The sequence below is a fragment of the Magallana gigas genome, chromosome 6, assembly GCF_963853765.1.
Source record: "Magallana gigas chromosome 6, xbMagGiga1.1, whole genome shotgun sequence".
Classification (NCBI taxonomy): Eukaryota; Metazoa; Mollusca; class Bivalvia; order Ostreida; family Ostreidae; genus Magallana; species Magallana gigas.
Genome location: NC_088858.1, coordinates 49,042,703 through 49,055,592, shown reverse-complemented (window position 1 = coordinate 49,055,592; position 12,890 = coordinate 49,042,703). Strand labels below are relative to the sequence as shown.

The 12,890-nt window shown below is 32.6% G+C and overlaps 1 protein-coding gene across 3 annotated transcripts; it reads left to right on the top strand.

Annotated features, from left to right (window-relative positions):
• Positions 1–1,284: 1,284 nt before the first annotated feature.
• On the top strand, positions 1,285–12,642 carry LOC105339449 (geranylgeranyl transferase type-1 subunit beta). 3 transcript variants are annotated; one of them, XM_011445010.4, is made up of 11 exons: positions 1,285–1,497; positions 2,556–2,680; positions 2,805–2,866; positions 4,346–4,497; positions 4,713–4,845; positions 5,008–5,053; positions 5,482–5,666; positions 5,776–5,884; positions 6,401–11,434; positions 11,586–11,667; positions 12,027–12,642. In XM_011445010.4, the coding sequence occupies exons 1-9, from the start codon at positions 1,394–1,396 to the stop codon at positions 6,538–6,540; spliced, it is 1,056 nt and encodes a 351-aa protein (XP_011443312.3). In that variant the 5' UTR covers positions 1,285–1,393; the 3' UTR covers positions 6,541–11,434; positions 11,586–11,667; positions 12,027–12,642. The 3 variants fall into 3 exon arrangements, with proteins under 3 accessions (XP_011443312.3, XP_065945000.1, XP_065945001.1); XM_066088928.1 differs by having other exon boundaries at positions 11,586–11,737; XM_066088929.1 differs by lacking the exon at positions 1,285–1,497 and adding an exon at positions 1,669–1,814.
• Positions 12,643–12,890: the final 248 nt, after the last annotated feature.

Genomic DNA, 12,890 nt, shown 5'->3' with positions numbered 1-12,890 from the left:
CCAGTTTTGAAATATAATACATTTTCACTCTAATATAAGAATGTATCATTTCCTAATCATTTATTGCGTACTTCCCGAATACATTCTCACTTAATGACTTCATTAATTAGTCATTTTTAATATGATCGTAATAATTCATTCATACTTGATTTCCCTATATATAGAATAAAGAAGTGTTCATATGATAAACCTTAAAATGTGTTTATTTTTTTGAATATAGAATAGAATTTGTTTTCCAAATTAGGGTCTAATGGGGCATGAAATATAACAAATATGATTACATGGGAACATGATAAATAACACATAAAGTAGGACAATTTGTATTATAATATAATGACATTATGGACAAATTGTATCCAATTAGGCTCATATATAAGACTATTACAATATTTAGTAATACCAACTACATGCGGTAAGACTGGTGGGAATGCATTCTATAAATACTATGCTATAAAGTTCCCAGTTCGAAGTCCTCATCTCCAATGCAGGACGGAACTTGATCAAAGTTTACTATAAAATCTATTATTACTTTTTCTCAAATTAGATGGTATCAAATTGAAAATTTAATTTCTGTAAATAAAGGTGGTCCATTTTTGGGCAGTTAGATATATTACTTTATTTTAAACAAAATTTGAAGTATAACAGCGCTATATACTAGCATTTAATTTGATAAATCAAGTAAATCGGGAAGGAGAATATTTCATATCTCTGTAGAGTTACATCTATAACACAGTAAACGATGTGATACTTTGAAACTAGCCAGCGGTCAAAAGTTGACATCTTGACAGTTTAACCGCTGCTGTAAAACATTTAATTAATATATATACATGTATCAGTGTTTTGAAGAACTCGGGGGTACTTACTTTAAAATCATTGGCTTGAGTCAAGAATGGCACTGATGATGTCCTGCGTGTTTTGCTAGCAGCATATAACCGATAAATCTCATAATAAAACTGCATGTCCGAACTGTCGCGGCACCATTAATTACAATATGTACATCGCATCAAAAGTGCCCGTCTCCAACCGAGAAATTTTAAGGGGGGGGGGTGTCAATGTTTTCCATGGGGGTCCGAGGCCTACTTTCGCTCATTTTGAAAAATTTGAAATTTTGTCAAGAAGGGGGTCCAAACACTACCACCGCCCCTCTCTAGATCCGCGCATGCCAACCAAAGGAATTATTGCATGCAGAGAAGCATGGGGGGTCTGCCGAAAATACCCACTCCCCTTATCAAAAATCTTGACAAGCAAAAAAAAAATGGTTACGTATCTTGCTTTCATATAACTAGTAGGATTGGTGGGACTGTAGGCAATAGACTCATCAGAATCCGGAAAATAACATGTTGATCAAGCAAGGTTTCGTTTGAACTCTTCAGCTTTGAAAACAACAAAAGCTATGGCCGACGAAAACGACGATTTCCTAAAACCAAAGCACATAAAATTCTTTGAAAGATGCCTTCAAATTCTTCCCAGCAGATACAGTTCACTAGATACAAATAGGTAAATGAAAGTTGGTCGTAGAATATTTGATTTATGGCGAGAGTAGAACGTCAGTTACTAAATTTAACTCGGACTCTGAACACATTAGCCTACTTGTATTTCAACATTTCTCTTTTATATGATACTGTACATGTAATTAGACAAAATTCAAGGCATTATTCGTGTCGGGAAATTGGGACAAAATGACTGACTGAAGGACGGATAGACAGCATAAAGCGGTTGGGGAATAATAATGATTTAAGACCGGGAGCTACAGACCTACAGCTAAAAAGTAACAAGATAGTCACATGTCACTAAGGAAATAATATTCTAGACTGGTAATCATATCATGATATCATTTATATTTATTTTTATATATTTACATCTACCAAGTATTATCTCCTCTATTTCTTACGGAAAGTTATAGTTAATTCATAGCTCTATAGAAACAGCCAGAATGAAATCTACACCCCCATTTATTGATTGGTCGAAATCTACAGCGGCTGAAACTGACAGGACTGAAATTGACACACCCTGTTTTTTGATTGGTCTGAACCTACAGTGACCTAAGTAAAATCAAGGACTGCACGAAATAATCATGATGATGTCAGACTCAAAGTCTCACAGGAGACGATTTGGCTTTTATGTACATTAACAGTAACAAATTTTACGAACTTTTCATAATCAATTTATTGATAAGTTAAAGAAAGATGTTAATATAAACAATAAAATACTTTCTTTGATGATTCATGTGGGTTATGAAGGTAGTGATCATTCAGGAAAAATTTACTTAACCCGCTAATGTGGGTTATGTATTTTTCCTGCTATGTCGCTACCTTCATATCCTGAATGAATCACCAAAGAAAGCATTTTACTGTTTAAAATATTAGTATGTGATATCCATAACTTTTGTAAATTTTCCATTAATTTTAAAACAATAGTTAACTTTTTATGTTCTTCTTGTTTCAGAAAAAATATTTAATGTATGGAAACAGAGACATAAATAATGTTATAATGTTATTTGTGTCTCAGATGGAAACAAGTAATAACCTTCTTTTAAATCTTGTTTATTTATCCAGGATGACCATTGCATTTTTTGCCCTATCTGGTCTTGATCTTCTTAATTCATTGGACAGAATAGAGAAAGAAAAGGAATCAATTATCAAATGGATCTACTCATTGCAAATCCTTCCAAACGACACAGGTAATTCAGGATCACAATAATTCACCTCATATGTTGACTAAATTTTACATGAAGGGAAAATTAATTATTCTATACAGAAATCTAGTGTATGTTTAATGATTACCTTGATGATTTTAATTAATAGGCTCCAACATTTGTCAATGTGGATTTAGAGGATCTTCTACAAATACTGGCAAGAATTCTCAGGTACCTTAACATATCACATCTTACATCCCAAATAACACAACAAAGACATCACAAATTCAACATTTTGTTGTATCAAAAAAACCCAATTAAGTTGATTAAGGTACCCCACTACACGTACATTTCAATTTTTTAAGACACTATGTCACAAGATGGCAATTTAAATGTTTTGTTAAATTGTTTGTATTAATCGATTTGGTTGAATGTCATCATAGCTCAATGGTTAAAGTATCGGGCTTGTGAACTGCAGATCATGGGTCCAAATCCACCTGGTGCTTTTGTACACATTTACTGCATTGTAATTTTAAAATTAATTTTTTATCCTAAATTGCACATCTTTTTCACCTATTTGACTTTTATACCTTTAATCCACCATGCTATCTATCATAATCAAAACTAGTATTTTTCTGCCATTTGATAAACTATTTCAAAGTTTAGTGAGCCATCTAAAGGGGCATGGTCACGATTTTGGGCAAAAATTATTTTTCCGATTTCAATGTTTACAATGCTTCAGTAATGCATTTTTAACAGGCAACCAAAATTTGAGTGTCATTTGTTGAGTTTTAGGCGAGTTACAGAGCTTACAGTTCTTTGCTATGTAAACAAAGCTTTTGTTTACATTTTGAATGCTGAAGTGAAAATTCCAATTTTTGACCTAAAATGAATATGTTTAACGTAAGAAACTGTTTATTTATGCTAAAAATGAATAAACAGATAGACAAATCAGCTTGAAAAAGTTTTTTACTGGTATATTGAACCTATGTAAACAAAAATAGGGCATGAGCCTTGTTTACATGAAAAAGAATTCTTAGCTCTCTATCTTGCTTATAATTTAACAACTGACTCTCAAATTTCATTTGATCATTAGAAATGCATTTCTAAAGCATTGTAAATAATAAAAACAGAAATTGACCAAAATCGGGACCATGCATGCCCCTTTAAAGTTTGGAAAATTTTTGAAGTTATTATTTAAAACTGTATTAATTCTAAAAATAAAATAAAACAGTTACTTACCAAAACATCAGTTAATACTGTGGAATCATTTAAATTCGTGGGGGTCAATTTTTGTGGATTGTGGGTTTTTTGCTTATTTGTAGGGATGTCATTTCGTGGATTTGTCGGTTTTTAGTATCAGTATGATAACAAACTCTTTCAAAATTTGTTTTTGTCGAGGATGTAAATTCGTGGGGGAGGGCTACCAACGAATACCACGAAAATTGAGCCACCACGAATTTTAATGATTCCACAGTAAATGTTGTGTTTATTATTCTTAATGAAAAAAGGACTTAAGATATGTTTAGCCAAAAATGAATGTAATGTTAAAAAAAATATCAAATATTTGTTAAAGGATTTAAAACAACTCTTCTTTTAACGAAAAAAATGAGCAATTTATGGTTAACAATTTAAGTTTTATAGAAAAGACTTTTTAAGGAACTGGATGGATAAAATTCATGTGCTGAATTGTAGATGTATCATTTTCAGAAAACAGAAAATAAGTTGAAGCTGGACAGTGGACATATAGCAATGACTTACACTGCAATTGCCTCCCTTCTGATCCTGGGTGATGACCTTAGTGGGGTGAACAAGTCGGCTATACTAACAGCTCTCAGAAACCTTCAGCAGGAAGATGGGAGGTACCAGTATATGTAGTCTTGTAAAAACATGTAGATCTTCAGGGAAAAAACATGAAAATACACTCAGTTGTTATTGTAACTGGTAGATGTATTCCAAGCATTAAGCATTCAGGGAAATATCTGTGTTTGTCTTGTTATAACTTGGAAAAAATCTTTCTAGTATCAATTTTATAGATATTTAATTTTAATATGGATTTCATAACTCTTTTTGACAGTTTCTGCTGTGTACCTGAAGGAAGTGAAAATGACATGCGATTTGTTTATTGTGCCGCCTGCATTTGTTACATGTTAAATGATTGGTCAGGAATGAATGTAGAGAAAGCTGTTCAATTTGTGCAAAAGAGTCAGGTAAGTACTCTAATCTAATTCTGTGGCTTATGGTATAAAAAGTATGTTTTCACATTTATCTGGTCTGATCCAGCATTAATCCTCACCATGTTATTTCCTTTTAAAAGAGGTATATATGAAGTAATGATTTGTTGTGTATTTAACATTCTTTTTACATTTCAGTCATATGAAGGTGGCATAGGGCAAGGGCCAGGCCTAGAGGCCCATGGTAAGTTTTATTGATTACCATACCTGTTTTGGGGAATTTTTTTTTTTTACATTGCAAGAGATTAGTTTTATTTGCAGATTAAAAAAAATGCCTTAAAATAGAATTATACATTTATTATTTGAGTTTTAATCATTTGAAACTTTGAAAAGAAATTCTAAAAACATGAACTATGAAAGGATTTTTGAAATTTTTATGTGCATTTTGTGAAATAATTATAAATTGTATTATACATATAAATCAGTTTTAAAATAAATTTAAGAAGTAAAACAATTTGCAGAGAATATAAAACACTAAAATTTCAAGTTCAAATTTTAACATGTTCCCCAAATATTCTCGGCGTCAAAATAACCCAATATACCTTCTACCAGTTTAACTATTTTTATAACTTTTATTTTATTTTCTTATACTTTAGTTTTTTGTTGTTCTAGGAGGTTCAACATTCTGTGCAGTAGCAGCATTATCCCTTATGAACAAATTAAAGACCAGTTTTAGTGAAAAAAAATTGAAACAACTACAGCGATGGTGCATTTGTCGACAGCAATCAGGTTTCCAGGGTCGACCAAATAAACCCACTGATACTTGTTACTCCTTTTGGGTCGGGGCAACACTAAAGGTAATCATACAATGTTTTCAAATGAGGCTACATTTCTAATATCTGTGTATTTTGATAGCAAATTGGTTGAGGAAATACCCACATAGAACTGATTCTTGTTTGTTTTTAGCTGATAGATACATACCACCTCATTAACTCGGAATTCAATCGAGGGTTCTTGATGGAAACCCAAGGTTCAATCACCGGCGGATTCTCGAAATGGCCTGATCACACACCAGGTAAGTGTATTACCTGCATCTCCTGTAAAGATCCTGTATAGAACCAGGATATATGTATATACAATGAATAAATGATCATTGTAGACAGTTATCCATGTTTGCTAATTTATACTTTTAATATTTTGATGACATACTGTATATCCATTTTTTTTCGCGTGTCACACAATTTGCGAAAATTGGGAAAATCTGTAACAATTTTATTTTGCAGCAGTCATTTTTTGCGATATAAAAAGTTTCTTATAGAAAATGATACAGGATATAATTTCTGCGTATTCCAATATTTGTGATTTAAAAGGGGTCACAAAAAAAGCGAAAAGTAGATCTTCCCAAAAATTACCGGATATATAGTAATACCGGATATATAGGAATACATAAAGGAGTGAAACTGCAATATTTAGTACTACAGTAATACGTGAGCTAACCACACTGTTGAGAGGCTCACATATTAGTGATAGCACACAGAATAGATGTATAGTTGATTGGGTAACTACAGACATGATCGTTTTGTCCTTTCAGATGCTTTACATGCATACCTGGGGTTGGGTGGACTGTCCTTGCTGGGCGAGGAGGGGGTCCTCCCAATGCACGCCGCCTTAAACATTAGTCAGCGAGCCAGCAACCACCTTAACAGCCTCCACTCCAAGAGGAAAAATTGATGATACTCCATTGTAGATTTCAATTATACAAGAAACAAGTTTTTCTGTGATTATTCATTCTCACCTGCTATTGTATATGTAGGTTTAGGTTTCTGAATATTTTTGTATTGTACAGTTCGCTGTTGTTCTGTACTTTCTTTGCCATATGTTTTACCCATTAGGCATTGTATTTTATATTAAAGTCAAATGCCTCTACAAGATTTAACATTGTTGTAAGCATATGACCTGCAATACATAAACTTGCACTGTTTAAAATACGAAATATAAATATGTGTAAACAGCTATGATTAAAAGATGTAATATTTTTTATTCTGATAAGGCATACTAGATTTATAGTTTTCACTCAGATTCAAATATCAATGAGATTCCATTGGAATAATGTAGTTTCCAATCACAAAAATCTTCTTGTCTATTAAAGTAAATGTATTAGACTTCATAAAAAGAATAAATTTACAACTGATTTTTTCAATGCAGTTGTCTGAGGAATGATGATGTCAAAATGTTTTTGAATGTCAAGAAACGTGTACTGAGTTACTGGTATGTTGGCCAGCATCAGAACTGTATCTTAAGTTTGTTTAAGTATGGTTGTCCTTATGTCTATTCTGTGAAGTGTATGGTTGCAGAAGATGTTTGTAAAATGCTTCATAATATGAATTTACTTGGGCAACAAAGCAGACAACATAACTGATATACAGAACACTGTACAGTCAGCGATTTCTATCAATTCCTGCATGCCAAACTCTTTAAAATTAATAAGAAATTAAAGGTTAATTTTTCAATCAGTGTTTTATGGTTGATATGTAGTGGTGAGGAGTGATGGTAAACAGAACAACTGAATAGCATGCTGTCTACACTGCCACAATTTTATAGTATTTGGATTTGAATAGGACCAGCTGAATTTTAAGGATGTCTTGAAAGTTTGTTCAAAAGGATTAAAAGGTACATATAAATGACCATGGCAATCTCATCAGTTATTGCTTTATATACTAGTAATTAATTCTTATAGGGATCTATGCAAAGATTACCAAATACTGATCATTTTAAAAAGGTTATTGCCACAGGGACCAAGCCCGTTTTAACATTAATTGTACGTAGTATAGGAGAGTTACTTCTCTTATGATTAGTTACGTCTTCCTACTTTCGTTTCATTTCAACTTTTGATACTAGTTTTTTTATGTTGAAAAGTCTTAAATAGTAAAGTTACCTTTTTCTTATGTTGACATACTTATTGCAAGAAAAAATTTTGTATGAAAATGTTTATAATTTTTGTAAATTGAGAAATAGAATTTTTAGTTAACTATCATTTACAAGCAGAAAATCAGTACTTTACCAATAAAACAGCAGTAGGTATTCGTATAGCAATATATATAAATCACCAGTGTGTTACTTATGTAGGTCCGGAGAACTTGGGTTATCCAATTGTTTCAACACCCCAAATTCGACACATGACCTGCATTGTTGTTTTGATACGGTGAAGGGTCTTTGCACCTTTTGTAAAAGTGTTTTAAATCAACAGTTATAAATCGTTTAGTTCTCTAAATATAATTTTATTTTCTTAAATTATGCATTGGAAAAAATCTTATTGGACCTGTCGTTAGTCCTACGAAATCGGGAAAAAAATTGTTAAGAGGTTTTTTGGTCAACAATTGGTCACCAGCCCTTATGAATTCACTACACAGAACCATTTATATGCCGAAAAACCAAAATGTACAACCTTTCAAAACAAATAAGTTATCACAGTAATCTGTTTGATGTTTTTAATGGTAAACTATGAAAGGTTTTAGAGGGATGGATTTAATATACAATCATAGTAAATTACGTACTAGCTATAATTTAAACCGGGAAAGTATACTTTATAAACTATAAACTAACAGTTCATATCTCATGAATTATCATTTGTTCATCGGAACCGAAACATCTGGGTGTTTTTTTTCCTGGAACAGGAAACTTATTTTAGCGGTGAGTCAGTCACACTTGAAACAATTAATGCGTTCTTGGATTAGGAAGTTTCTCTATATGCCTGGCAAGTTTGAGTAATAATTAGTTAATATTTATGATTTCAGAAGCTTTAAAATGTTCTGTATGAGAGGCAAGGCCAACTAGGCGAAGGACTGTATTTGATATACTAGAATACATTTGTTCTTAATACCAGATACATGACAAATCTCAGTCAAGAATGGAAATAAGAATAAATTCTTATTAGTATGAAGCCAGAGTCATAGTTTCTTGTAGAACAGGATAAGGGGCACCATATTCGTTAGCCAAGGGTTTACGGTCCACTCTGCTCCTCTACAAATCTGCCGAGGGTTGTAGAGGAGCAGAGTGCATCGCAAACCTTGACTAGCGAAGATGAACAGACACAAAAATTCATAGAAAACTGTTTTCTTTCTTCTTTCTTTTTTTACATTGCTGCGTGTTGAGATACACATAATTCCATGCATAACTAAATAAAACTCTACAAGCGCGGATCCAGAATTTTTTCCCGGAGGAGTCCAAAGGAATATTTATATTAAGCCGGGGGGGGGGGGGGGGGTCTGAGACTAATCTTGTGGTAATTAATTTACGGTGAGAGGCTATATACGTTTCTGTGGATTTTAAATGTTTAAAAGGATATATATATTAATGTATTCACAGTTTGTAAAACTAATGGTTAGTGAGGGTTATTTCTCCTTGTACTTTCGTTTCGTTTCATTTTCTTTTAGTATTCTTAATTTCACCTATCGTAGGTAATTTAATAACCAACAAACCCTAAACAAGAACGAAAGATGAATGAAAAGATACAAATTTTTGATAATTTGAGGTACTTGATTTTATTTAATTACATACAAGAAATAGAAAATTAATTATTTTCCCATTGAATTAGTTATACACAAAAGCATAACAATATATAACAATAATAAACAAACTTGTTACTGCAGGTCCGAAGAATGTGGGTTCCCCAATGACCTAATACCCCTAGTTCGCCATATGACTTGCATTTTGTCGAAATATATTTATTAAAAACCCTGTCGAGAATGTAAAAAACAATTCACTCCTTCTTTTATTCCCTTACATATCTCATAAAACACGTATTTTTGGCAATACGTAAAATTTTTGAACATAATTCTAGGCCTTTCAATATACATGAATGCTTCAATGACGTAGTTACACTATTTTCTCTCTCTCTCTCTCTCTCTCTCTCTCTCTCTCTCCCCCTCTCTCTCGCTCTCTCTCTGTTTTGCTGAATACTGATATAATGGGCATCCTTATCCCTTAACAAAATGTGAACACTTGACAATTTTTGCATACTATAGTATTTATTCAATGTAATGATGGATTTTTACGAGGAAGTACTTGTACGTCAAACATTAAAATGTTCCTAAAATGCCTTATAATACATACAGTAAGAAGTTACCCCGAAAAATTAATAAGCACATGATTATATATTACAGGGTGTCAATACTTATTAATTACATGTGTACCATTTATTCTAAGGATTTAATCAATATAGACGTACAAATGTAAATGTAAGAGCTCTCTTAAAACTTATGCAAGTAAAATATTATCTATCCATACAAAACGATAGAAGTGTTAAAGATCAAAACAGCAAACTGTCCTAACAGCATAACATGATAGAACGTAGAAATGATAAAGTAAGTTTATCTTGGCAATTGTTTTGAAATCCTAGATATTGTACTAAAGCGACATTATATGTGCGTAATTCTGTAATTCATTGTTCGTTTGTTCTGTGCAAAAACAAACAAGACACACCGGGGACGGGGGACAGACAAGTGACATCCAAGGATTGTCCTATGCATTTAGTATATACTTATTAAACTTAGTCTCCTTTGTGTTTGATAAGATAGATAAATGAATAAAACTCAGCCAAATTAGAAAACTTTTGAAAAATAACTCGAGGTCGTCGCCGAAATAAAAGTATTGTTTGCAGCCTTTAACTGCTGAACAGTTCAACTTTAACGTTTAAATCGGAAAAAAGGTAATAGCTTTGTTTAAAGAAAAAAAAAGTTTCTATTTATACGTTTACTATATTATGTAAACCTTGAGTTACAATTAGACTGTTAAATCCCCGGAAACAATTTTGCTTTGATCAAGTCTATAGCGCGTATTCACCCGTGTAGCGGTCGATGATTTCTCGGAACGGAAGTCTTCCTGAATTCTATTTAATACCTTAGCTGGTAATTACTTAGGCTTAAACCAAAATGTCGGAGTTACAGCCACCAGTGACCACAGCATCATCTTCCCTCACTCCTCTTCCACATGGAGGAATCGTACAACAGACTCATTCTGCAGCTGCTAACGCTACAGATGTAGCCGCCAGCACCAGTACCGCTATAGCTGTCCCAAAGGGGTCGGGAACCAGGAGCACCGCTGCGGCTGCCAGCGGTGGCAATGTGGTAGCATTGCAAACCACCGCCACGGAGCAGGCGACAGGAACCACAGTTACAGTAAATGAAGATCCGCGCGCAGCGCTCATGTTTTATCTTCACTGTATTTCGTCAGTTTTTGATGGATTTAATGGAGTGTGTAGAGAAATTCTCAAAGTAGACTCAATTTCTCAAATTGAATGTCTTCTTGAATATGAAAACTTCCGTGCATTAACTATGACACAATACGACCAAGTCTTGATTCTTTGTGATGCATTGCGTCCAAACTTGTTCATCAACAAATGCTTTTTTGAAAATGCTTCAAAATGTGGAAATCTGAAAAATAAATTTTTCAGAATAGAAGAAGTAGAAAAGTCACTTGCCATTCAAAATGAGATACTTGTAAGAGGAGAGAAACGCCATGTGTCTGAAATAATGTATTACAAACCATCCTTTTTAGAGGAACGTTATTACAAACCAATGGGACAACTAGAGCACCGTTTGAAAGTCATCAGGAAAGGGGAACATTTGTAAGTAAAACTAAAAGCCTCCTATTGTTTGTCTGTCAGTCTGTCGTGCAGTTTTCTTGTATCTTTTTTTTTTGTTTTGTTTGTTTGTATATAAACACTAACTCATACCTTCATCTTCAAGTTGCATGAACCAGTATTTTTATCGTTTAAGGGAAACTTTTACTGAGAACTACAAGGTCCACCTCCTGATGACTTTGATTTTTCCTTTCTGGGTCGTGGTGTGGGCAGCAATGGTAAACATGTATCAGTTTAGGGTTAATTATCTATGTAAAACAAGCTGCAAAATAAATTGAGAGAGTGGTGGTATATGTCATCGATTTTAATTCTAAACTAATTACGATTGTGAATTTATAACTGTTTATTTTTATCTACAATATGGAGCCTTCAGGATTCCATATTAAATTTTCTGAGATAGATGATATTAAAGCATAGAGGTTGATTAATTATAACAATTAAACTCACGTGTTTTATAGCATAAATGTTTCATATAAAAAAAATTATCAGTCACTGTATATCAAACTTATTGAAATAGGTTTTCAAGTGAATAATTTACACTTCCTTGTCTATAGAGTTGATTACATATTGTTTTCAGTGTGTGTACGAGAGTAATCCAACCGACCCGACTCTACAACACACAGAACCGTAGTATGGAAACCGACGTATCAGACAGGCATCCTGACCATCCAAAGTCCACTGACTTGTGCACTATGATATTTCTGTTTCTAACCCAATGCTATCACTTTTTGATGATTTTTGATTATGTTGTGAGTATGTGTTATAAGTTTTAGCATATTGTTTTATAATGAATTCTAATTTTATTAAAATGATTAAAATGTTTTGTAAAAATGTTATAAAGGGCTTTGTTTTTATGAAGTATATATATTGTTGAACATGTTGATTTATTTAAGTATTAAAAAAGGCTTGGAGTTATTTTTTTGAAATACAAAAACACAAAATTGTATGAGATCTTCAATCATAATGTATGAAGAATCACATACAATGTGTTTTAGTTTTGAATTTAAATATTTTTTTTCTCAACATTGTTTTGTATCATTTAAAACCCTCAATGCTGTTAGATACTCTAATTTGAGTTTTGAAGAAAGACCGTCACATTTTGGTGAATAAGCGCTTGCCATTTGTTGATAGATGTGAGGTTACAACAATTGTTAAAGATTTGATTGTACAATAAATTCTTTGAATCTCCACAATTGATTTTGTATTGATCTTTATTTATAATATTATATTCACAAATGTAGGGTTTAGCGATTTCTAGGAAGGAAAAATTCCTATATTCTGTAATAAAATATTCATTTGTTATTCCCAGGTAGATTTAATGCTGAAGGGATTTCATTACCAGGTCATAGAATTAAAAAAAAAACCTATAGAAGCCTTACCCCTCAGAGTTTATACAGAAACAAATTTTATTTCAAAATGCACGTGCTATTTTATGCAGAAC